Source organism: Alternaria arborescens (genome assembly GCF_004154835.1).
Source record: "Alternaria arborescens strain FERA 675 chromosome Unknown contig_25, whole genome shotgun sequence".
Classification (NCBI taxonomy): domain Eukaryota; kingdom Fungi; phylum Ascomycota; class Dothideomycetes; order Pleosporales; family Pleosporaceae; genus Alternaria; species Alternaria arborescens.
In genome coordinates this window covers 1-25,420 of record NW_021167880.1, presented here as the reverse complement: position 1 = coordinate 25,420, position 25,420 = coordinate 1, and the positions used below count along the sequence as shown (strand labels likewise).

The window sequence follows — 25,420 nt, the reverse complement described above, 5'->3', positions numbered from 1 at the left end:
GGCTATCTATGCTTCACCCTGCGGCCGTATGATTGACGAGTAAATGCGCTGATGCTGAAATCAAGCCGTTGCCGACATGAATGCGTCCATTGTTATGTTACAACGCAATCTCCGGCTCATGCTACGCGTTCGCAGGTGTTAGCGCGTGGGAACTCAGGCCCTGTTGCCGGCTTGCAGCATGTCACAAAGGGTGGGAGCCGCAGGTCAGAGTCAGAGTGAAGCGACTTTTTGTTGATCCTACGGAGTACCGAGGAAGCAGGATCCTGTAGGTGTCACATTCGCCCAAGGACAGAGTTCTGGCGCGGGGCTTGACGGTGCGGCCATACTGTCGGAGTCAGCGGTACGGGCGGGTCCCAGTAGATCGTCAACCAGACTGTCGGAAGTGAAAGCACCTTGTTCTGAGTTTATGGAATAAGGTATAGTATACGCTGGCTCCGAGGCTGTTCGGGGTGCTGTTCTTTCATACAGTCTCCTCGGAGATTTCCAGAGTCTAACGCTTAGATGAGCAAGCTCAACGCGACCGAGTCATCGCTGGTTACATTTGATCCTAGGAGATGCAGCGGGTAGTCGCCCGGTGTACCAGAGAATAGACGGACCAAAAGCCAGGGGCGCCGAGGTATCAGCCCCTGCTAACAGCGAGTAATTTGATTTTCTCGTCTCCACAAAGTATCCTACGTGGAAAGTGATAGGCGTCAGAGAGCAACCTAATGAGGAGCGTTCTAGCTGTAATGTCTGCCGGACGATCATGCGATATGCGGAAAAGTGCCGGACAGCCCGGATCCCGAGAATATGTAACATGAATTACATTTGGTTTGCACAGGTCGGCTAGGCCTCTCTAGTTGATGCACAACTGTGCCGCGTTCACAGGTGCGATACCGGGAGAGATATGGGACAGGACACAGTGATTAGTAGAATGGGCTATGGAAAAGGATGTACGATTGAGAGGTGGCGCGAAGTGCGGTGAGCACATTTGGATAGACGCACATTTACGGCGCAGGCAGGTTAGACATCACGGCGTAGCACAAGGAAAGAGCGAGTGACAACATCAGCGAATGCATCCTGTAGAAAGCAATCTTCTCGGTGTTATTTCAACTTTGTCATCGAACAGCGTAAACTGCATTTACTATTAGGTTGCAGTTTTCTTATGGGTCAACTTCCTGGCCCTCAAACTTGGGTAGCCGTGTTGCGACGTCTGACCATGTCTCTTCGCCCTTGACGATATTTGAAATAGCCTGGGCGATCTCGTCTAAGCTTGAACGGACCTGCTCTGTGGTGTCTCGGTCTCGGAGCGTGAAGGTGTTGTCCTTGACAGACTGGAAATCTATAGTAATGCCGAGAGGAGTACCAAGCTCATCATTGCGCTGGGAATATGTTAATGCTTGATCACAATTGCTGGGGCAAACAGATGACTTACGGCATAACGCTTACCGATGGATGCACCGGAAGCATCAACGCGGTTAGAGATACCAAGCTTTCGCAGCTTGTCCTTCAGCTTCCGTACGAACGGATCGAAGTCGGGGTTTGAGCTGAGCGGTACGATGAGGACCTTGGTCGGTGCGACTGCTGGAGGGAAAGAGAGGACAGCACGGGCTTCGTCCTGCTCACGAGTCCAGTAAACATGTTCACATAGAGCCTGGCTTAGTTAGCAAAGTACGTGATCCTCTCAACATATGGGTACTTGCATAGAATATACGGCCGATACCGAACGATGGCTCAATGACGTTTGGTGTGTATTCGCGCATGGTCTCTACACGGGTGCGCTTCTCGATGGTGATGAGATCCTTGGGTACCTCTACCTTGCCATCACCAACTTCAGGAACGTCGATGACAATCTTGCCTTCCTTCTCAAGATCCAAGGATAGCTTCTCACGAAGGTCTTGTGACAAAGCTTCGATGGCTGCTTCTACGGTCTTACCGTCCTTCTTGAACTTGGGACCAAACTTCTTTTTGTCAAGTTCGCAGACAAACTCTTCGACCTTCAGAGGCTCCTTCCTTGTCTCGCGGACAATCAGAGGCGCGCCGGTCTTCTTCATGTGCACGCTCAGATCGTACGCACTTCGGTCAGCACAACCGACACACTCGATCCAGCCGTATGATGTGAGCAATTCAGCGTCCCAGCAGTCCGCAGCATAATGTGCCATTTCGTTAGCCATGTGTTGCCTGAACCGAATCTTCTTGGGATCAACACCGAGCTTAAGCAGGAACAGCTGGATGCGGGCCAAGAAGTAGCCTAGTGTCTCATTGTCTACGAGACCAGTCTCAACAGCCTTGCCGATCTTGGTGGTTTCAACGGTAGTCTTTCCGGAAAGTTGAACGTCGCGGTTGAGCAACTCAAGCTCGACATCCTTGACCTCGTCGAATCGTGGATGCTTCTTGCCGCCTTCGGGATCGACAAAGTGCTCGATTTCAGCCATGAGGAACTCTCGTACACGTAGCAGACCCTGTCGCGGGGAGATTTCATTGCGGAAAGACTTGCCAATGGACGCAGAGGCGAAGGGCATTTGCTGCATGTTGTGGTCGAGCAGCTTTTGGAAGTTGACAAACTGACCCTGAGCAGTCTCGGGACGCAAGTAGGCCGGCAGGTTGGATGAGGGGCCGATGGAGGTTTGGAACATGAGATTGAATGCAACAGGGGGTTGCAGTTCGCCGTTGGTGGCGGGGTTCTTGATGTCGTACTTCTTCATCAAGAGGCCGAGCTCCTCGCCGTTGTAGTTGTCAATCTTGGCCAGCACTTCCTCAATCTCCTTGACCATGGAGTCCTCGAGCTTCACGGCGGCGATGTTCTTGACCTTCTTCTTTTTCTTCTTGGGGTCTTCCTCCTCAACCTCAACTTTCTGGCCGCGTGCCTCCTTGTCGCCCTTGAGCCTGGCCTCGAGAACCTCTTCTACCAGGTGGTCGGCTCGGAAGATCTCGCCAGTCTTGGGGTCTTTGCACATCCAGTCGGCAAACTTGTCGACGTGGCCAGAGGTTTTGAGGACGTCGTGTGTGGTGAGGATGGTGGGTTCGACCTTGAGCATATCCTCCTCTAGGACGAAGTGCTCGCGCCATATGTCGACAATGTTGTCGGTGAGGGCAGAGCCGGGCGGACCGTAGTCGTAGAGACCGGCAACACCGCCGTAGATGTCGAACGAGGGCGCATAGAAGTACTTGTGCTACAATGGCGGTTGTTAGCATGAGCATGCATGCAGTGTCTCGTCAAACGCGCATACCTTCATGAGCTGCTCGAAAGCAGCCCGCTCAAAGGGCTTACCCTTGTATGTGGTGGTATCGCTAGGCATGGCGACGTTCTTGCGCTGTGGCACCTTGTATTTGTCGAGTGGTGGTGTGGACGAGAAGTGCTTGGTGGGATGAGTCGGCGGAGGTGGGGCACGATATAAGGGTCTACGTAAAGAGAGGCGCGAGGCAGATGGAGGGACGCGCAGCAATTGAATTAGTCGGCGCATATACTACGGCTAGTCTCTTGCATCCGACAAGAGAAAACTAATGAGCGACAGGGGTTTAATATTTACAGATATAGTACAAGTCGCGAGCCTTGAAATGGCATGCTGCAACATGGTGGGATCTCTGCCGGTGTGTGACGCGCCAAGATTGCGGAAAAGCACAGGCCGCGGCTCCACCGAAAAGTTGGACACGGCCAGGACCTTCAACATTGTGCACTCCCAAACTCGTCTTCAGGTAACCTGGGAAGACATTTAGAACCACCACACGAGCAGCGCGACTCGAATCCAGCATGGCCTTCTCCAAGAGCCCCAACACCGCCTCGGGTCTCAAGCCCAAGAACAAATTGCGCCGACAGGCCGCGTTCCTCTCGATTAAGAAAGCGCGTGAATCGGAAAAGAGAGACGCCAGACTTCGTCGCAAGCGAGAAGAAGACAAAAACCCAGCCCTCCGCGAAGAACGACTAGCACAGAACAAGCCTGCGACTATCGACAGCAAGCGTGTGTGGGATGAACCCGTCGGTGACGAGGAGGATGCGCTGGGATGGGCCATAGACGTGGAAAGACTCGCAAAGCGGCGAAAGGTGGAGGAAGACGAGGCCGCGCAGAAGGAGGGAGACGAGGGCGAAGAGGAGGGCATACTAGCCAAATTGAAGAAGCGCGACCAAGCAAAGGAGGGTGACAGTGACGACGACGACAACGATGACATGGACGACGAAGCAGACAGCATGCTTGACGAATCTGAGCCTGAATCCGACCTCGATTCAGACGACTCCGACCTAGATTCAGACGCCGCCTCATCTAAGCCTGGGAAACGCGCATCCAGTCCCAGCGCTACATCCACCGCGACAAACCTCGAGCTATCACCCGAATTCCTGAAGCAAAAGTTCCCGTCCATATTCAACCCTCGTACCGACGACCCACAGATCCTGATAACAACAAGCATCAACTCGACGCTCCACAAAGAGGCCGAAATCCTCACCTCGCTCTTCCCCAACAGCACCTACATAAGACGGACGCAACACGTCCACGCCCACAAGTACAGCGTGAAGGAGATTGCCGGTTTCGCCAGCGCAAGAGGGTACACGGCGCTTGTTATCCTGATGCAAGCCGAACACGAGAAAAAGCCTGACGGACTTGATATCGTCACTCTTCCAGACGGCCCCCATTTCCACTTTTCCCTCACAAATTGGGTCGAGGGCAAGAAGCTGCCCCGGCACGCGAACGACACAGGACACTACCCTGAGCTGATCCTGAACCAATTCAAGACACCGCTCGGTATTCTCACAGCACACCTCTTCCAGAACATGTTCCCTGCAAAGCCTGAGCTGGAAGGCCGCCAAGTCCTCACACTACACAACCAGCGTGATTACATCTTCGTGCGAAGGCATCGTTATGTTTTCCGTGACAAGCGCGAGAGCGAGAAACCCATCTTGGGGTCTGATGGCAAGCCACTCCCAGGCGTTGAGGACGTCAAAGTGGGTATGCAAGAGATTGGGTAAGTTTCACTTTGACGATTGATCAAGTTGGGATAAGCGGCTAACGACGACTACAGTCCCCGAATGACACTCAAACTTCGCAGGATAGATCGCGGAATCCAGTTCAAGAGCGGCCAGGAATGGCAATGGAAGGGACGTATGGAGAAGAAGAGGACGAGGTTCAACATGTAGATGCCTTTTGGTATGGCGGACAAGCTCCGAAACCGCATTCTTGCTTTGTGCAAGCGAATTCGATTCTGTTTTGCACAAATCGCCTACTGTGTTTGGCAAGCACAACAGTTGAATTCGAAGAATTGAGAGTATTGCTCGATTTCAGACACGTTGAATACGCACGGGTCATGGATGGACGCAATAATGACATTAACCATGTTATCAAAAGATGGTCCGCACTCGCAGCATACTAACCACTAACCCCGGGTATCGTACAATACTATCTCTACGCCAGCCCGTTCGAGGCCGTTTTGAACCATCCCCATGACGCCGACAATCACTTCCTACATTGTGACCAGCCCTAAGTGTCCACGCCCCTTATGGCGCTTTCGTCCCGTCACCACCTCGGTGGCCGGTATACCAGTTGATTTCATAACCACCGTAGTAATGACCACCATAAGCGGGATTATACAGAGGTTTAGCATGCGGACCGTTGAACGACTGAGGCACATTGGGATACTACTCCCCGTTCCAATAGTAGCCGCCGTTATAGCCACCGTTCTACTTGTTGCCATATCCGCCGTATCCTCCTGGTGTCATCATGCCGCTTGGTCCAGGGGTGTTTGATGCGAGACCCGCTGGGTGGTTGGTGGGCGTACTTGGTCCGTCGACACCGTGTCTTGCGTTACCGGGATAGAAAGTGTTGTTGACACCTTGTTGGAAGCCTGTCAGACCCTGTGAAGCACCCTGTGCAGCGAGAACAGCAGCCTGCGCCGTCGCACTGGCTGGTGGACCAACGCCGGTAAGACCCCACATGTGGCCGCTCATCTCGTCAGGAACTGTTCCATCAAAGATCTTCTTCTTCATCTCCCAAAAGACAACACCCGTTAGCCACGCATCAGAGCCTGCTGTATGCGAGTTTCCCACACGCTGGCAGCCAAGCTCGTCAGCGAGATCTTGAAGGCCTGATTTTGTGCCCAGGTTGTTGAGTATGTTGGTTGCAGTCGATCCGATAACACCGCGCCTGACAAGGTTGTTCGCGTGCCGCCAGAGATACTTGACGTCCAGTAACTTGGGGAAGAAAACGTTAACGAGCTTGCGGTAAGTGTCCTCATCTTCGGGTAGTGATTTCGAAGTGAGCATCTTCAGCATGTAAGCGAAGTCATAGCCAGAATGGAACGATATCCAGTTGACATCCTCGGACAGAGTCATTCCGGATGTTGTGAGCAGCGAGCCGAACTCTTGAGGATCAATGCCTTGGTCCCTATGCTTTTCGAAATCGGCGCCAGATTTCTTTAGCATCTGTATTGACTCTTCGTTGTACATGTCGTCTTCGAGAGAGAATTGGAAATTGAACGACCATGTGCATGGGCAGACAACGATGTTGTTCGCATATCGCTGCATCGACTTTGGCTTGTAGTTTAGTTCTGAGATGTCGAGATGTGATGGCGGGATGTCGCCTTGGACGTTGAAAAGAGTGACGCCAAGTTGAATGATCTTGAGCAAGTCGACGTTGCAACGCACTGTCTGGTAGTGATAGGAGGCTTTCGAGTTGAAGTCTCCGATAGGTCGTGCGACAACACCGGGAAACTCGGTGTCCTGTTCATAGAATGAGCGCAAAGTTCATAGAGGGGAAGGTCAAGCAGAATAGGAACTACTTCAAGACGGTTCAAAGAAGCCATTTCGCCATGTTTAGCGACAGACTTTACACGTATCAGACAAGGCTCTTATACAAGAGCTGTCCGACCGATCTGTAGGAGAGTGGTATACTGACCATGCTGATGTAGGGGTACTGATCGATGAGCGAGCGCAGCATATCCATTTCCTGATGTAGGTTTGACCGCCAAACTTCTCGTATCCGCTGCCCTGCGATGCCTTTAGCGCCATCTTGACCACGAGCTGCGTTCTCCTGTATTTGTGCGCCATGGGCGAAGCGCATACGCGCTTCATGTCCATCGAGTCCTGTCCCTCCGCCTGCCCCGCCAATTGCTGCCGCCGCTCCCAGACCTGCCGCTCCTAACGCACCGCCCAGCGCTGCATTTGATTGGAAGCCGCCTTGATGTTGACTGAAGAGATTCAGGTTGTGGGCCTGGTTGCCGCCACCGAAGCCTGGGTGTTGTATGTTTTGCTGCTGGTGTTGTTGGTGCATTGGCTGTTGCTGCTGTGGTATTGGGCCTGAGAGATGTGCGAAAGGATTCGAGAGGTTGTGACCGGGAAACCGGCCCCCGTGAGGCGGCATCGTGGAGCTGTTCTAGTTGTTGCAGCGATTCGCGTGTGGTAGGTGTCGAGGATCTGGTGGGTGCTCGTGCTGTGGGTCAAATGATAGGGGAGCCTTGGTTGCTCAGTCAGAGCCTGCGAGAGTGACAGACTGTCTCGGAGGAATGCGGGCGCGTCCGGTTTGTTGCTAGCGATGGGTTGCGGGAGTTGTATGCGTGGTGTGGGGAGAGCAACCGCAGTTACGTGTGTAGGCCGTGCGCGATGATCGCTCGCCAAGATATCGAGAGATGCGACTGCTCGAGGTCAAGGAACGAACAACGCCAGCTTCTCCAAACGCCCTGCCTCGCATCAGCCGCTCACGAGGCTTACAAAGTACGCACCCGGTCTTCACGTGCTCAATTGATATCTTGTCCGTGACGCGCAACCATTGCTGACCGCCCCAGCTCCTTCACCATGGCACCACGCCCCTCCATCACCGGTTTCGACCCCAAGAAGTTCGCCGCTGCCTCCGCGAACGGCACAAAGGGTGACCCATGGGCCCGATAGTACGCTTGAATCCACAAAACCGCCTGATGCCGCACATACTTATCTTTGCAGTGAGCAATGGCGATACACCGGACCCTTCTCCCGCTTCAACCGCTTCAAGGGCTCCTTCCCTGGCCTCGGAATAGCCACCGTCGCATTCGCCGGATACGTTGTTGCCGAGCAACTGTTCTTCAATGACAAGGACGCTCACCACGATGAGGGCCACCACTAGGAACTGGCAGCAAGAGGAAGCGCATGCAGAACAAGGGCGTACCGGTTGATTCAGGCTTCGTTACTGCGGGATTGTATATATGGAATACCACACAGAACGAGCAAGCAAAACTACCATAACTCACACTTGCCCCTCCTACACTGCTGGGTCGCTGATGGAAGACCCAAAGACGACAACGATGACGTCTGGCTCAACATGTCCAAGCACCCCAAATCGTTAGCAGGAAACAATACACTAAGAGCAGGATTGTACCAAGCAAATGCGTCCATCGTATCAATCTAATCATGTCCCGCAGCTATGGTCAAGTCCAAAGGCGTACTCTCATTTTATCAACCTAGAAAGCTCCAACAACGCGCCTGTCAAAGCAGGAGCTACGTTGTGTCATCGCGGTTATGTGTTTCTAACCATGTCTTACTTACCGCCAGTTTCTTGCACTCATCGATCCAGCTCTTCACTCACCTTGTCGAATGGCGATCGATTTTCACGACCATGTCACCCACTCTTTCTGTTCTAACAGGCACACTTTCCTCGACACGCAACTCATCTCCTTCTTCGAGATAGGAGAAACCATGTAATGCGCACTGATACTCTGCTTGCAAATCCCGAAGTTTCCCCAACGAACACGTCAGCCTTATCTTCCGCCCTGCGCTCGCGCTCGGTACTTGAAGATCACCCCCCTGGGTCCCGAGGATTGTCAGTGCGAAGTCATGATTGCCTCATTCAAACGCCTGCAGTACTGCAAGGCAACGACTAACGCCAATAACGACCGAGCTACCTATCCTCGGTCTCATTGTCCCAACAAGAACGCGTTAGTCGTCATCTCCTCCCGCACTGCGTTGCGGAACCACTCAACTGCTTCAAATCGGCGTTTAACAACAATGCAAAGGGTTCACGCTTGTACGTCAGGCAGCAAGCTGTAAAGAACCGTATTACCGCCTACTCTCATGGGCCAGACTCAGCGATATCTCCGGATCTGGATCTCTGGATCTTGAAGTATATCGGATCCGTCACCTCAAAATGCCCTGTATCTCAAACTCACCACGAACTGGGGATACAGGGAACTTGTTCGCTCCAGGGGGGGTTCGATCAGCGACACAAACGGAGGGTAACCCATCATCCAGTCGGTGCAATCGACGGCCTGTCTTCGGACAGGCAGACCCCGCATTGTGCACGTTTCTACCCGTGTTCACTGATACTTTCGGCCTTTGGGGACGGCTTCATGTATCCGTTTATCGATTTCGGTAATGTTTTAGCCGTAGATCTGCTTGTCTAGGGAGAGCAAATCGTTTCCGGAACTATGTTGCAAAAGTTTGGTCAAGAACGTTGCTTGGATGCGCAGGGATTAGCAAGCCAGACACGTACTGTGCAGTGTATATACAAGACGTACGACGCTAAGAGAGAAAGGCACTCGGCAGGTTTTCGGCAGATGTACAACACTGTGTAGTTGTCTATTGCTTGGCTAGACTACTCGCAGTATACATGGTACATGTCCGTGCAGCATATCCTTGAACTGTCAGACCACATCTTCAACGTGAGACATGCTTCGATGTATCGTCTGGACCGGTTGCCTGGCTACCAACAATCAGCAACGGAACAGTCCGATGAAAACCTACCCTACTGCACGCGGATGTCAATTGGGAATTAGTGGTCTAGATCCATCTCGTATACATTGATTCTTCTAAAAACAATGAACTCAGATACCACTATTTCGGTGTAAGAATCCAGCCTAGTGACATGAAAGACATCCAAGTTCGATATCCGAGCTGGCCACCCACCATATGTCCCTTTTCTTTTCAGAGGTCGAAGCATGGTCTGGACCTCGTGTATTGTCATCGCGGCTGTACCTGCAGGACGAGATTGCCATCGTGCATATTGCAACGCCTTGCGTAATTCGCAAACGAAATGACACTCGCTTTGTGGCTTGATGTGGACATTTGCTTTTTGCGGCCGCACTGGCCAACGGCAGTTGTAGCTCTTACCAGTGACATAGTATCGGTCTTTCTAGAAAAAAGGACATTTCTGAAACCAGAATGGCAGTTGGTAAAAGTTATGTACCTTGCATACGTTACACTTCTCAAGTGCAGTGCTGTCATGTTGAAGACGACGTCATGGTAAGAGAGGAACTCAATACTCACGCGAGCATTGCGACACTAATGAATACATCTGGTAAGACCAATGGACAAAGCAAAAAGCGGTCGGAAATAAAGCCATGTTCGTTTAGATGTGTCATCCGATGCACGCGTCTGGCCTTGCGTCGATACCCACACTTGTTGGATCGTCAAAGAAAACCCTTTTGGCCCTGCCATACACCTGCCCTTTCAAGGGGCCAACCGAGGCAGATTGTGCATCACGGGACCGCTGTGCATCGTGCGCCTTGACCAGTGATGAAGTCTGCAGTTCACATCGGGGCACGGCTCAGAGTGTGTTGGTGGCTCTTCGATCGCCAACCGAAGGATTGTGACCCATGTCTCACGGCCCGTGGGCCACCAGCGCGCCTTTAAGAGATGAACCTGAGATGTGCATAGGAAAATCGCCACGGCTTCCTCAGTTGGTATCGCCTGTTCCTGACGACACAAACAAGCACAGGCAGAGGTCTGCGAATGTGGCGTATATCAGGCGTGAAGGACTCGTTGATTGGCGGATTTTCTATTCATTCCATCTGTAATCACCGTTCCACCCGTTCGGCCGTGTAGTGTCTGTATGACTGCATCAAATATATCAATTGGTCTGGCATCCGGTGTGGTAGATTTTCCGTCGTTGGCCTTTCATACACGCCATCCAATAGCAACGGAGCAGCTTTCAAAGTACCTCTGCATCTGAACGGACTTACGCTTCGTGCTTTTGGGCATCAACGGGTAGTGCGAGACCAAGAGAGCGAGGCAAGATTTTCTGGACCCTGGGTTGGAGCATTGTTGAATAACGGCGGAGTTCCCGTCCAATGCATATTGCCCCTCTCTCCTTCAGCCGTGCATCAAGAAAACAAAAGAACGGTCTGCATGAGGAGGAGAGATAGCCTGACCCATGTGATGTTGACTACTGTATACTTCAATGGCGAAACTATGCTCAAGACGTGCCGTGACCGAGCTGCAAATCCATGCTCCTTGAAGATTTGACCTCTACGTATGACAAGAAACTGTGGGCCAGAACTCAGATAGGTCGTTGGGAGCATTCGTGCATGATGACCTTGACGCCTCAAATAAAAAGTCGCAGCTGACTGTCGTCTGGACCTTGGCGTTGTCCCGCACTCTGGCTCTGGAAGGATTAGAGTGCGGATTATCGATAGACTTATGTACCTAGGCAGTGGTCGCTTGCTTCGTGTGGGAGTGGCTCTTCAACCGACAACCAGGTACTTCTGTTCGCGAATAGGTCCTTGGTCTGGAGCGAACTCTATCTCTTGCTCCGGATCTCGACGGCGTTCTGGACTATGCGTCAGTGGACCTATCAGATCGGATCGGACGAATACTCGAAGTCTTCTATCCGCTGCCGTCTCCACAGATTGTGAGATAAGGTTCGACTCATCCGCAAGTGCACCGTTTGTATGAGAAAGCGAGAGCCTCTCCTGTTGAGGCGGGTACGACTGTGGCTGTAAATGCCCGCGTTGAACCACTGGGATGGAAGGCCATTATGTCCGCCAGTTGCCAAGGTTGATAAGCGAAACGCCACATTCGCTTCATTGGCGGAGTAGTTCTCAGTTCGGAGCCATCCGCTACGTACCATCGCAGTTGCTGTATGGAGGATGTTTGTATTTATAGCTGTCATGAGATAGAACTTGCTAAGTATCTCCCATGGTCTTCAGGAGGCTGCACGAAGATAGTTTTCGCATACAATGTAAGATGCCATACGAGAACAACCGACGTTTCCATGTTAGTGTTCTATGGCAGTCAGATTGTTCACTCGACGAAGTCGTGGCTACAGCTGTCAACAGCCGTCACACTTTGTATGTCTCGATGGTGAAACCACAGCTTACTAGTGAGAGCGGAGCCGAATGCGAGGTCCTCTAGGTATCGGCTTCATTGAATCCACGTTCGATTCCGTAGGAGTAAAGATCCTTGAATGACGCAGATGCTCTACTTAGTGTTGAGGTTGGGGGCAAACGATCAGGTGGGGGTATGGACGGTTCCAACTAGAGTCTGCCGGTCTGACGAAAATGGTTAGACGGCAGAGCGGACGACCTGCAGGTACAGGAAACAAGGTTTTCGCGTGGACATAGGTCCGGGAAACGCAGACCTAGGTACGCTGCACGGGAGCAATGTAGCAGAACAGGTACGAGTTGCACGGCAGTTGCTCCCTAACAATGGCAGCATGTCCCTGGGTGATAACCTCAATTCCGATGCTCAGTGCCTCGAGACGAGTGGAAAGTGGAGCGAAGACGAGCACCTATAATTGGACGCAATGAGGTAATTGCCGTGTGCAGACGGTTTCCATGGAAGCGGACCACAGCGCATGGATAGCCATGTGGATACACCGGTGAAGATTGTGTCCGGAAGTTCGGGCGCCGAACCTAGGACTTACGAGCCCGCTAGAGAGGTTCTCGTGAGGAAGTAGCGCAGTCGTCATGCACCTAACGTCATCTATAACGGGAAGAGGATTGATAGGAGAACGTTGTTGGACGCGCAGAGGCGTGGTGCGTAAGACGTGGGCCGCCAGTGCGTGGGAGAAGCAGCAGGGTGGAGGCTCCGAGTGGTTCTCGCCGATCTATGGTCGGCCATGAGCGACCACTGCAGGAACAAGGGGAACCACGCAGCGACCAAGAACCACTGGGACTCTGGAGACTAGGGACTGGAGACTGGAGATGTGTCCAGCTCGGGCAGTGATAGGAGACGCTGTGCACAGTCGTGTGCAGGGTAACAGGACAGTGATGATGATGAGATGAACCCGAGGTTCTTCCACAGCACGTGTATCCTTGGCAGAGTAGCGCACGTGAGAGAACCTTCACCCCAGCTTCGGAGAAATCACAGCCCAACAACTCGCAATGCTACTTGTTGGGTCTTTACAACTGCACACGGAACTGACATCAGTACCACCATTACCGGGCGCTACGGAATTTGTCGGTGTGCTTGCTTCGCATCTATGCAGCTGAAGTCGAAGCAGACGGCCCACAAACCCCCACACGGCTTATGCCTTGAGCGTTGGACCTCATTACGAGTGCATCTTCCAGGAAGAACAAAAAAATGTAGGGATACGCGCTTGTCACACGTCTTTGTGCAGACTCGAATGGCGCTGTTGTACAGCAGCTGATGCGAAGATCTACAGCCTCTACTTCCATTGCACGCGACCACATCACAACATGATATGAGCAGGCGGCGTTGCAACATCAGCCGTATTCAGAAGCGTTGCAATCTCGAGGTTATGCTTCGCTGGCCGTGCGACCCGGCCGAGGTCGTATCTTGTGCACGCTGAATCTGTTAGAGAGCAGCGAAGAGGCAGACCACCATGGTCTCACAACCCACGATAGCCAGAACTCGACCGTGGGTGTCAAGAGGCTCTGAAACATGTTTAGGATTTGCCTGGGCTCCGACACATCATCGCAAGTACTCTGACCTCGATGAGGGCTGTTCACGATTCGGATCGATCCACCGACGAGCCCTGTGTAGATTGAGACGTCTGAGTGAGGCGGGGTATCGAGTCCTTGGACACATCTTCGGCCACGGTGTAGGGGCTGTCTTCGGTTGTTTCAGGTTCCGCCGTCTCACGAGCGAAGATCTGCAGATGGGACGTTGCTCTAGCCTTTCGTCTCAGCGCGAACGCGTATCGCGATCCCTTTGTGACAGATTTATTGATCCACGCTGGCATGCAACTACAGGATGCACCAATACTTAGAACGATAATTGCGCCTCTTGTCGACATGCTTAGCCAGACAGCCAGGTCAGAGTGGCAGACATGTCGAGGCTGAGGCGTTATGCATGCCCAGGCGCATGGCACAGGCAAGGCCTAACCCTGCAGGCATTGCGCCGTGCCCGCCTGAAAACGCGAACCGGCACTGTTCGGCACTAATAGCACAAATGCTATATGTAACCACCAAAATCCTCCATTCCCCGCCTGTGGATGAATACTTGCTCGTATTCTCAGCACAATTTACGCGTCCTGTGTTACGAAATATTTGCTGTGCGCGGACACAACAGCAAGACAACGGGCTTCAGCCACAACATGTCTTGCTACGCGTTGTCGAATCCTTCTCGGGTGCACAACAACAAACGGCCGGCATCCCAAGCAAATTGGAGCTCACGTCCTCGTAGCAAAGCGGGCCTAGATGTGGTCAAAGCAGATATGCAGCAGATTTAACCGTTTATTTCGCTGACATGTCCAATCAGCATCGGTCTTCACGGCCCCTGCGACGTTATATTGCGCAGGCCGACCTGTCGGGCCGCGTTCACTGGTGCACTCATCGTCAGTGGCTCATGAGCCCTGTGAAGTCGGGCATCCCCCGTCTCCAACACCCCTGGTTCCGCTCTCCCCCAGCCACTAACAGACGCTCAGGCGCCGTCACTCAGCGGCAGACACCCATGTCCTTCACTCCTGCTTGCGCGCAGCAAGCCCTGTCCCTGCTCGTCCTAGATGTCACTAACCTGGTGGAGCACACTGAGCACCTTCCATCTTCTCCACATACTCTCCGCTGCTCGACCAAGCCGGCCATGTTCCTACATAGTGAGATCATCCCAACACCTGTTGTTACTTTACCGGCCACAAAGCATCCTGTTCCCGTGTCACGGCATGCAATACTACGGGATATGCCAATGATCGCTCTTCAGCAACTACAATCCCTACTCGAATCTTTGCTCAGCTACCTGGACCATCCACCACTCATTCTGATTCGCAACCACCGTTTGTCTCACTTCGGTCTGTGCAGTTCGCCAACCTTCACTCGACCCTAACTCCTTGACCACATCCTCGTCTTATTCCCACACAGAAGGGCAGAACCCCTTCATCAGCCATCGCCCTGCAGTGGTCCGTGACCAGGCTCTTGCGTTCTCTACTCCCCTGCAAATAAGTTATCTACCTGACCAGGTACGCATATATTACTTTGACTGTTATTGCATCTCAACTATACCTTTACCCTCTTTTGTCGCGCCTGTATCCTAGACCGGGCCCAAGTTCAACCATCTCGCCTCGTCCAACTCAACCCCTCACAGGTCTTGTGTACCAATGGCAAGTCCTTCGCATACTTCGCTAACGCCTTCAGTAGGCGAATAACCCGGGCATTCCAACTCACAACATCCGAGCTCGCGTGCGCGCGACAGGTTTCCCCAGAATATCCTGTCAACTTCAATGGTTGTTGCCATAACTACATTTGCCGGCCACTTGTGGGGACCTGCACACGCCATACTAGCATTACTCGGTTCGCATTGCTTGTATTAGACCCTATCTTCCTTGACTTCCTCTGGATTGTGGAACCATGTTTTCATTCCATAAGACTGATGCCTCTCGATCTCGACAGTCATCTGTAGACTCTCAGGCCACCGGGCCTAACTTTCCCACCACAAGTTCAGAGTCTTGGCTGGAACAGTATCCCACGCACTCGTCTCATGCTGGTATGCATTCGCCTGAACAGCAACCCAGAGCCTATCCGGCCAGACGAAGCTCCGTGTTTAACTTGCGGTCAAGGAGTAATACCGCGACGTCTTTAACTCCTTCATTACTGTCTCTTAGCCATTCCGAAATGGCTGAACATGAAGGTTCATGGCATGGCTCACCACCTGGACATCGACAAATAGGCAACAGAAGCCATAAAGAGTCAACTGGATCGAGGAGATCTTTGTTCCGTGGCAAGAAGGGAAAGAGGCTGAGTGAGACGCCCATGATTAACGTCGATGAATATGAAGGGGACGCCAACGAGAGGCGATCATCAATCTTGCGAAAGAGCAAAAGGTTCAACAGCCAAGCTGAGGATGCTGGTAAGTGGCAGTTTCCCAATACCGAGCCTACATGCTTACCATCATACAAGGTCCAAGCCTAATAAGCCGTATTTCCAGCCCATTCGATTTTCAGCACCTCTCCCACACCGATCGGCATCAAATTGCTGCTCTCGAAAAGCAACTCCCTGATACACCAACCGATAGCCTCCATTTTAGGAACTTTTCTTCTGAGAACCTTGCAACTGGAGAGGATAGATCCTCATCTGCCCTTGGCTTTAGGTCACCGCCCCGCAGTCCAGAAGCACGCCACGAGTCGGAAAATGCACCCCATTTTCCAATGTCGCGGCGACCACTTCGCCTAGCCCGGTCCATAGAGAGTTTCTCCCAGCCTGGTGTCAGCCCTCGTAAACATACTCACACATCTTCCTCGGTACAGGCGCCTCTTCAGTCACCCCATCTTCCTCTTGGACCTCCTTTTGGTACACCTGAGCTCGCATACGAAGAATCAGGATCAGTCCCACGTAGATCGTCTCGATCAAAGCGAGAGTCGGGTATCTGGGACTCGTTTGCGCTATCGGCTGTATCCACACCGGATATAATACCTGAAATACTGGAGGACTCGTCGTATTTCGGCCATGCAGTAACAACGCCTGATGACTCAGCTATTCACGCAACCACACCGCCATCGTTTAGCCCTAGTCTCGCAGATGTCGCTGAGGAACCAGAAAGGTTTGTCAGCCCAAGACCTGCACCACAGCCGCCGCTTAAGACCCCAACTTCGCCAAGATCACCCTATTTTGGATCGTTCTCCTTCCAGAGCCCTCGATCACCGGTCACCTCCAGAGCACACGGTCGGGGTCAATCTCCTGCCTCGCCGAGGGCAGCGCCGTCTGTCTCGCGACCCTCATCACAGATGTCAGATACATTGGGCTCGGGTAGTATCCCAAGGAGAATGTCCATTCGGAGGCCTACTCATCGTCGCCAGTCGAACACATGGCGCGCAATAGAGGAGTCATGGGAAGAAGACGTTGACTATATCTATGACAACGCACTCGAAGCTGACTGTGATTTTGAGTGGGATCGTGCATCTGATGACGGTGTACGCTGTTGCGAAACACCTTCTGCTGAGCAAGCGAACAATGACAGTTCGAGAATCACGTCCGCTGATCGAGAGCGCTTCGCTTCTGACAATTTCCGCTCGTCGTTACTTGTTCCTAGCACAGGGAGTGTACCAGAGCTTGTCCCAGCTTCTGCGATATCCACATCTACCATGGGTACTGGACTACCACCAACACCATCAGGATTTTTCAATGCCAACCGCTTTAGTGGCGATACTGGCTTCATACTCAGCCCCTCTCTCCTCGTCCCTCAAGAGTACAAAGATAATAGAGAAGTCACCTACGAGGATCTGCTTGACGAGTACGCTGGTTCCGATCGGCACTTTCCAATGCTTGACGCAAGCCAAAGCGCAACTAGCTCGGCTCGTAGTAGTCGTGTCCGACTTAGCAGACGAAGCTCCTACGATAGTAGCCTTATGTCCTCCGTCCAGGGCTCTGGTCTCTGGAGCTCCCCTGTACGGCGTTCGGCGAGTTCTGCAGGAAGTGTGCCAGAGCTGATTCCTTCTCGTCGTAGCCGAAAATCACTTGGCTACAGTCTAGCAGGTGATCAACTATCGGAGCAGATTGCGTTTCTTAACCAGGACAAGGAAGACGATGATGTTACACCGCCAGGGCGCACTCTGGAAGGGCGAACATTCTTCGCTTCAGACGACGAAGTGCCACAAGATGAGGAGCAATCTCGCAGCTCTATTGAGACTGAGCTCAGGGCTTCCCTTGATCTGGCTCGACGTGGCTCGCAACTTACGAATCATCCCACTGTCGAAGAAGAGCTCAAGTCATCCCTCGATCTTGCGCGTCAAGGGTCGCAGCGCTCTGCTCGTACTTCAGCACGTCAACACAAGCAAGCTTTGTCTGACGGTGCCGCCAAACTACTTTCTGTCTCTGTCCCAAACGAGGATCAATCGGCCAAGCTACGCAATCGCTCAGCGACCACAGCACAGGCACGCTCCCCTATGCTAAGCCTCTTCCCAGCACCACCACGCAACACATCCACCACTTCGCAAATGTAAATCAAAACACCACCATCAACAATCCATCATCACGGCGCCCTTAATAATAGTCTCATCAACAGCGTCTCTCTATACTGAAGCCCGGGAGGCTTATGAAGCATGGCTGGCTATGCTTCTTGTCACGTTAACAACGACAACATTGCATTCGATGTATATATTGACGAGTCATGTTCTTTTCTTGTGTATCTACTTCCTGTCCCGTTGCCAATGGGAGGCCAAAAGTCGGAGGCGTTCCATTTGGTTTCGCACGTTTCGGTTTTCTTTGCGTCAGCTTCTCGTCGGCTCGCTTATGTGCATCTCGTTGGCGCACTTTCGTCTCATTACATAGATCTGTTTTATAACATTTGCGCAAGAATCGTCTCCTATGTTGGAAAGGAGAAGTGTCTATCACAGAGAGTACGAAATTAATCACCATTGGATGTTGGAACCACTGCATTAATGTTTGTTTGTGTCAATCTTGTTCCACTATCAAAAGATGCATGCGATCACTGCCATACAAAATCAATCAATATAACCACACCGCCATCCTCATCATCTTTATTGCCTTTCGTGTTTGATTTACCTATATCCAGCTGTATATTATGACTTGAGAAGAGGTGACTGATTATATAACCCTCGCGTTGAGCTATGCAGGTACATGGCGCATCCCCTTAGCCTATACGGTTCCTTGTGCCTATGATTGTTACCTTCCTAACGAGCACAGATCGGACCCTGACGATCTACATGGCAGCTTATTATGGGATTCGCAGGCTTATCCTGCTCGAACGTGCTCGCCCGTGCCGTTGGCTTGGTGTAAGTAGGCTGATTGGCAACTCTGGGAAAAGCAACATTGCCGTTGCATGAACGCCAAACTTGATTACATGAGCGGAGCAACTACAGCGTGACGCGATTCCGGGTGATCAACGCCAGCGTGCGCAAGCATAGACAAACAGCATGGGAGATCCGCGACAGGTCGTGCAGTACATTTCGGCTAATTTGACGTTTTGATCCCATAGTCAAACGTCACGGGAACTAGTGTGACGACAACAGGGCATCGGAGCCGCTCCTGTAGCCTTTCATCGCGTGGTGTTCGTCAAGACCGTGTTGCCTATAGAACATGGTTGACCACGAAATAGTGCAGATTGACATATCGTTCATATTAATTGCGGCGCCTGCAGCGTATAGGCTCATGTGGTTAGACGCAGCGCGTCGTCCTGAAAAGGATGTAAACAAATGGATTTTGTCGTCCCAATTGGATACAGCGCCGATGTGTTGAGGCGATTCCTTCGCAATGAAATTGCCCAAAGAGACCAGTGCCGTGATACCGAATGACTAAGTGGCAGGCTGACTGTGGATATGGTTCGTGTCGTGCTGATATCGGAGGCGAGTTGTTTGCTGGTGGGTCGCTTGCATCTAGGCTCTTAACGACTTTTGACGAATATGGAAGCTGTCGGATCGATCAGATAGTGCACCGTAGGTACACGAACTTTTACGCAAGCGTGTTGAAAGTGGCCATGATGTCCGCAGTGTCAAGGCCCTTACCTTGCATCACGCTTATCGACATGTCCGCGGCTCACAGGATCTGGGGAAGCGAGCAGCAGAGTGCACAATCTGATCTGATAAACACCCTGTTCTTACTGTTAAGGTAGTAAGAGTAAGGGTACTGGAATAGGAAACAGACCGGAGTGCTCCACTCTATACCCACATGGCAGCTCCACCAGAGCATTCGACCAGGAAGCGCGTATTACGATGAAGTCTTGCTATGATCTCAATGCGCCCCTTTGTCTGCACTGCGCCTCTACACGTAACCAACCGCGCATAATACCAACAAATTGAATATGCAGGAACCAAGACGTCCCTTATTCAAAACCCGGAACTGAACGTGTGCAAATCCGTAGATATGCCGAACCGAACAAGATCGTCCGGGTAAAAGACTTCAAGGTCCCTGGTCATATGCAAATCAGCTACCAGGGCGTACACGCGGAGCGGGACGTTCATTGTGGATTCTGTTTCAGGGCCAAGGCGTAGATAGTGTGTGGCTCGGGTAATAGACAGGTCGTTTGGATTTAGCCGGACCTCTGAACGTGCCTGAAGCGATGCAGGCTGCGCTCGTACATGGAACTTTTGTTTTATGTGTCCCATGCCCATCGGTAAGCGGGAATATGCACATGCACATGTAAGCGATTTCGGACAGAGATCGAGACGAATTGAGGGTAGAAGAGCGATGATCATTCAGAAAGGGATGATGCGACCAGCCTAAATGTTATTCGGGACGCGGTTGCCATATGCGGTGGAACGATCGTGAAGATTTGTGAAGCACTCATTCAGCCTATGCGAAATGTCTTGACTTCGCCGACCAGATTCTTTCGATCGGCGGCTGATGCGTTCTCCATGTCTTTCTTCAGCACAGCTAGTGCTTTGATTTGCATTACATCTGATGCACTGTCTTGATCTTGGGAGACAATAGCGAACGCACTCTTCCCAACAACTTCCATTACTCCTTTGCGATGGCTGTGCAGTAAGCTTCTAGAGAACAATCGCTTATACAATCTTGGCTAAGCATCGAGTCCGTGTATTTGCAATGAGATGAAACAGGTGGTTGCCTTGACAGTCTGGTGGTAATGTAATCGATGCCAGAAAAACTGTCGACGAGACGCTTGCTGAATTTGCACATTATGTCACAACATTACCCTCCTGAAGCCATGCTGCCGGTCAATGTTTGTATCAAATATCTGCTTGGGTATTGCGCTACAGTATGAGCTTGATGTTGTGCTCTTCTGACATTTTCGAAAACAGCTCATAGCCCCAGCTTCGCCTGCAACCGTTACTTTACACGCTCTGCTCTTGTTCTTCTTACTAACCTTTTCCTAGGGAAGAAATGGGTGGTGTCGTACCGTAGCTGTTGTATAGACACCAACTCTTAGTTGTCGATCCGGACCCAACTGAAGTTCAACGAGCGACTTCTCAATTACAAAAACGAGACAATCGTAGTTACGACAGACGATGTGGTGACATGTCAATTATTGATGAAATGTATCGTACGTGTTGTTCGAGGATGGAGGTGTCACTCAGTTGCATGGTCCATCTGGGCAATCTTATCTCCGATCTCGCATACGTCATCAGTGGCCAACACTTTCACAGGGTAGCATCTTTCTTTGCTACGCCACAGTTACCCCGTTGATCTCGCATACTACTTTATAGATCTGGGACGCCCATAACAGATTTCCGGCTTCTCGTCGCAGTCCTCCCCAACCCTAGGCAACTCTCATTCGTGTTTGTAGAGAATTGTACCACAAGCCGCGAATCATGGTCTTCCGGATGGCCCGCCTAGCACCCCGGCCTGCCCGACTCACACCACGACGTCTTTTGTTCATCGCATCGGCAGGTGTGCTCTTTGGCGTACTATTCTTTAGCTTAGCCCCAATCACCTCGCCACTTCCAACTTACACAGGACCGCATGAGGTTGGCATACTGGATGTTGAGACCGAGGTCCAAAAGAAAACCATTCACGATGCCGTACTGAAAGCAACTGGGGAAAAGGCTTTCGAACTCGATACACTGGCTATCACTTTATACTACCCTTCTTCTCTGCCTTTGGCGTCGCCTAGTCAGCGACCATGGGCACGACCATGGCTGCCCCAACCAGTCTCGCTCATTGGCGAGGGATATGCTCGACTTGCTGGCGTGTCGAAACTATCTTCGGTTTTCACATTTGCCCTCTGGCTCCTTGGCTCAAGCACCGTCATCCCGGGTGTCGTTGATGCGCCCATACTTTCCAGCGCTGAACAGATACTAGGAGAAGATGGCAGTAGCACAGGCGGCTTTGGAAAGCTTATGGAGGCAGCAGAGCAGGAACATCAAGAGCTGAAAAGAGGCAACGATCTCGGAGGGCTTCCCTGTATGGTTTTCACGCACGGAATGGCAGGAATGAGCCAGAGCTATGCTCACTACCTTGGGAGCATTGCAAGTCACGGCTATGTCGTCGCTGCTATCGAACATCGTGACGGAAGCGGACCTGGTACTATCATTCACCGTCCTGATGGGTCGGAACGAAAAGTCTGGCACATGAAGCTCAAAGACTTAGCAGCTGACCCGCCAATGACCGACCTAGACCTTAAGGCCGCACAACTCAACTTCCGTGAAGCTGAGATCAGCGAAACAATCAAGCTCTTCGCGCAACTCAATGCAGGTGACGCACCGATCATGAACCTCAAGCCTGGCTCACCGCGCAATGCCTTACCCGGTTTCAAGAACCGTCTCAACCTGTCTGCGGTCACAGTCGGAGGCCACTCATATGGCGCGACAGGCGTGATGCAAGCGCTCAAATCTGCCGGCTCAAAGGAAATGTCCATCAACGGCGGCGTTGCATTAGATCCTGGAAAGGGATCAGGACCACTCAACAAAGATATAGACGTACCAATACTTGTAATGCAGAGCGGAGAGTGGACAGAGAAACAAACAGGTTTCTATGGACAGGGATGGCATTTTAATGTCGTCAAGGAGATCATCGAGAATGTAAAGGAGGGATGGTTTATGACCTTGATGGGCACCGCTCATCCGTCTTGTACTGATGCGCCTCTCATCGTTCCTTGGATCATGAAGTTGGTCACTGGTACAACCCTGAACAGCAAGGATGCGCTTCATGAGTACATCGACACATCGGTTGCCTTCCTGGAGTACCTGCGAACAGGCGAGAAGAAGGGCGTTATAGAGAGCGGTGTCACGAACGACGAAGGGCCTTTCCATCGCGTAACACCACGTGAAACGGTCAAGGGCCCGCATGGCGCTGACTGGGAAGTTCACGTCGTGCCTAAAACGGAGTAGACTGCATACAATTTCAATGCCAAATCGTGAGAGCATTTAAATATTGGATGGCCATCGACGTGTACACAATTCATCACTAAGCTAGATTTGTGTGAAACCTATGCCACAGCATTCATACTAGTAAGCATCAGCTGCATGAACATCACTGGGCCCTTCCTGTACGATGAGGCTCGCACTCCGGAGCTGTAACCCGACGGGCGTAAAGTACTTGGAGACAGGAAACAATAAGAATCAAGACACTTGATAACATAAAGGGAAGGAGCCGATATAAAGCTGAGTGGTGTGTTGTTATTCGTCTCATAGTTGCATTAATTCTACCTCCACGTAGTTAGCGAGAAGCCCTTACTGCCACTCCCTCTAGACCTAGGCTGCTGTTTTTTCTCTTTCTTTGGTTTCTCCAGCCTCTTACAACTCACATCCGCCTTTACCATCATGAAACTCTGATCAAAGACATGTCCATTAGCATTACCACATCGTTCGAGTGCAGGCGCAAGTGCCAATTCTACTCTTCTGCCCTTTGCGCTGCCACTGCCACCGTATCCTCCACTGCTGTTTCCGTCATCATCTTCATACACGTCTTCCATTTCGCTGTCATAGAATCCATAGCCCCAGTATTGGTCCTTCTTACCACCAGTAAATGTAACGAATCGATAGTCGGCAAGCTGACGCTTCATCTTCAAGTCCAACGCAACAGACGCCGAGATGATTGTTCCCAGCTGTTCCTTTCCTTTGCGCAAGGAATGTGTAGACCAGGGCCGTAGTTTGCGCCGCATACGACTGCAGAAGCGGGATATTCGTTTTAGGACGGGCGCAGCATCGAAGGTGGGACGCCATTTTCCGTCTACTTGAGGAACTAGGAGGTTTACAGTCATGGCGCGCCATTGGTGGTACTCTTCGGCTTCAGCCTCGTTTTTGACAGCTAGGTGTTGTTAGCATTGCATTCACAACCCGATCGAAGCACACATGGGATTGTACCTTTGCGCAATGTGTCGTTGATCTCACGCAGCTTCCTGTCCCCCAGCTTTCCTGCCCAGACATATCCGCTTCCCTTCTGCCAATTGTTGAAGATCTTCTGTTGCAGCTTCATCCACACATAGGCCTGTATGAGAAGCGGTCGCTCTTCTGGATCCTTTAGATACATGTGATAGTTGTCTGTGAGGTTCCCAAACAGCTCCTTTGCTCTGTGCAGATATGGACGCTTGCTCGAAGCCTTGACAGACCCACCAAAGTACTCTTCGCTCCATATACGGATCTCGTATCGCAGCGCGTGCAGCTCTTCCACCAGAGTGTTTTCCTCCGACTTGTACAGGACAGTACGTTTGGCGGGTAAGCCATGCGGACCCATGCTCCTTCTTTGTAGCTCTTTTCTCAGCGCATCTCGCTCTTTGGTAACTGAATAGTACCGCTGTATGAGGTCATCTTGACTGTTGCCCCTCGACGCGTCCGGTCGCGAGGGACTTTTGGGCGGTACGAGGGGGCTGATAGTCGCGCTTAGTCGGTGCGGACGAGGTGAGGCTGCAGACTCGTCCGACGATGTATCTTCGGCCGACGTTGCAGTGACTTTCTCGAACTTGAGGGGTGGTATGTAGGGCGCCTTCCGTCTATGCCTGGGAATCAGGACCTCCTCGTCGGACCATTCGTCGCCAACTTCGGGAAATGGATAGCCTTGTTGCTCCATGACAGGCGATTCAACCGTCGACGCAGATTGTGGTTCCTGGATGACTTCGGCGGAGGGGCAGGTGAGCTTGAGCGACTTGAGAGTAGAGTCGCGGACATCTATGGATGCGACCTGGTCAGCGCACTATATTCCAATAGCCCCAATGCCCACACGCACCAGGAGATAGAGTCGCCATCTCAACAAAGAGCGAGCATGTTGCTCTTGTGGTATGCGCTCAATGTTGATCCTGCCAGTGATGATCCTGCCAGCGGTGAAGCCTCTTGGTAGTCTATGCTGCTATCCGTTCCCGCACTCTCATCTCAGATCAGCTTCGGACAAAGCTGCAGCGGGGCCGACGATGTCTATGGCCTTGGGAGAGATGACTGGAGGCTCTGGACGACTTTGTGGGCAGGCCCTCACCAAGGACGGCAGCATGGCGCAAGCAAGCTTTTGCTGCTATCTAGGCCCAGCCTCGCCGCGAAAGGAAGCCCTGGCGGTTCAGCATGCACCACTCAGAGCGAGCAGGCGACGGAACGAGCTGCAATCACACCAGTGACGTGTGACGAAGTGCATTGCAGGCGGCGATGGGTCCACGATTGGGTGGAAAAGAGGGAGGCTTTCGGCAGCTTCGCTTATCTAGCGTGCACTTGTCACCTGAATGCGACAACGCGACGGCAGGACCTCGGGCTCCACTTAAACCACGTTTCTGCCACTGACTTGCCCGTGTTTGCGAACTCAATTCTGCTGACTGACATGGTACCTGATCGATACACGCAATTTCCGATTCCAAAAGCATATCGTGCAAAGGCCACCTAGGCACTCTGCCATTGCCAGCAAGCCTTATCCTGGAGTACACAATACTCCCGGCCTCTGCAATTCTTCTCCCCCACTGTGCATCTCGTATACACCAATCATTGTC

General features: G+C 52.0%; 8 protein-coding genes across 8 annotated transcripts; 5 read left to right on the top strand and 3 right to left on the bottom strand.

The window, feature by feature from the left end:
* Positions 1–1,142: 1,142 nt before the first annotated feature.
* Positions 1,143–3,278, bottom strand: AA0111_g9091 (putative glycine--tRNA ligase; the record flags this gene model as incomplete). The annotated part of the gene is made up of 4 exons (XM_028655611.1): positions 1,143–1,361; positions 1,415–1,633; positions 1,683–3,152; positions 3,210–3,278. The coding sequence occupies 4 exons, from the start codon at positions 3,276–3,278 to the stop codon at positions 1,143–1,145; spliced, it is 1,977 nt and encodes a 658-aa protein (XP_028503233.1).
* Positions 3,279–3,730: 452 nt separating this feature from the next.
* Positions 3,731–5,107, top strand: AA0111_g9090 (hypothetical protein; the record flags this gene model as incomplete). The annotated part of the gene is made up of 2 exons (XM_028655610.1): positions 3,731–4,935; positions 4,993–5,107. The coding sequence occupies 2 exons, from the start codon at positions 3,731–3,733 to the stop codon at positions 5,105–5,107; spliced, it is 1,320 nt and encodes a 439-aa protein (XP_028503232.1).
* Positions 5,108–5,647: 540 nt separating this feature from the next.
* On the bottom strand, positions 5,648–7,325 carry AA0111_g9089 (hypothetical protein; the record flags this gene model as incomplete). The annotated part of the gene is made up of 2 exons (XM_028655608.1): positions 5,648–6,685; positions 6,861–7,325. The coding sequence occupies 2 exons, from the start codon at positions 7,323–7,325 to the stop codon at positions 5,648–5,650; spliced, it is 1,503 nt and encodes a 500-aa protein (XP_028503313.1).
* Positions 7,326–7,756: 431 nt separating this feature from the next.
* On the top strand, positions 7,757–8,060 carry AA0111_g9088 (hypothetical protein; the record flags this gene model as incomplete). Its single annotated transcript, XM_028655607.1, has 2 exons — positions 7,757–7,848; positions 7,901–8,060. The coding sequence occupies 2 exons, from the start codon at positions 7,757–7,759 to the stop codon at positions 8,058–8,060; spliced, it is 252 nt and encodes an 83-aa protein (XP_028503314.1).
* Positions 8,061–14,458: 6,398 nt separating this feature from the next.
* On the top strand, positions 14,459–14,932 carry AA0111_g9087 (hypothetical protein; the record flags this gene model as incomplete). The annotated part of the gene is made up of 1 exon (XM_028655606.1): positions 14,459–14,932. The coding sequence occupies one exon, from the start codon at positions 14,459–14,461 to the stop codon at positions 14,930–14,932; it is 474 nt and encodes a 157-aa protein (XP_028503298.1).
* Positions 14,933–15,717: 785 nt separating this feature from the next.
* AA0111_g9086 (hypothetical protein) lies at positions 15,718–18,041 on the top strand (the record flags this gene model as incomplete). The annotated part of the gene is made up of 2 exons (XM_028655605.1): positions 15,718–15,952; positions 16,003–18,041. The coding sequence occupies 2 exons, from the start codon at positions 15,718–15,720 to the stop codon at positions 18,039–18,041; spliced, it is 2,274 nt and encodes a 757-aa protein (XP_028503196.1).
* A 3,285-nt stretch (positions 18,042–21,326) lies between these two features.
* AA0111_g9085 (hypothetical protein) lies at positions 21,327–22,844 on the top strand (the record flags this gene model as incomplete). Its single annotated transcript, XM_028655604.1, has 1 exon — positions 21,327–22,844. One exon carries the CDS (start codon positions 21,327–21,329, stop codon positions 22,842–22,844), a length of 1,518 nt encoding a protein of 505 aa, XP_028503296.1.
* A 314-nt stretch (positions 22,845–23,158) lies between these two features.
* On the bottom strand, positions 23,159–24,697 carry AA0111_g9084 (hypothetical protein; the record flags this gene model as incomplete). The annotated part of the gene is made up of 3 exons (XM_028655603.1): positions 23,159–23,763; positions 23,820–24,620; positions 24,679–24,697. The coding sequence occupies 3 exons, from the start codon at positions 24,695–24,697 to the stop codon at positions 23,159–23,161; spliced, it is 1,425 nt and encodes a 474-aa protein (XP_028503297.1).
* Between the last annotated feature and the right edge of the window lie 723 nt (positions 24,698–25,420).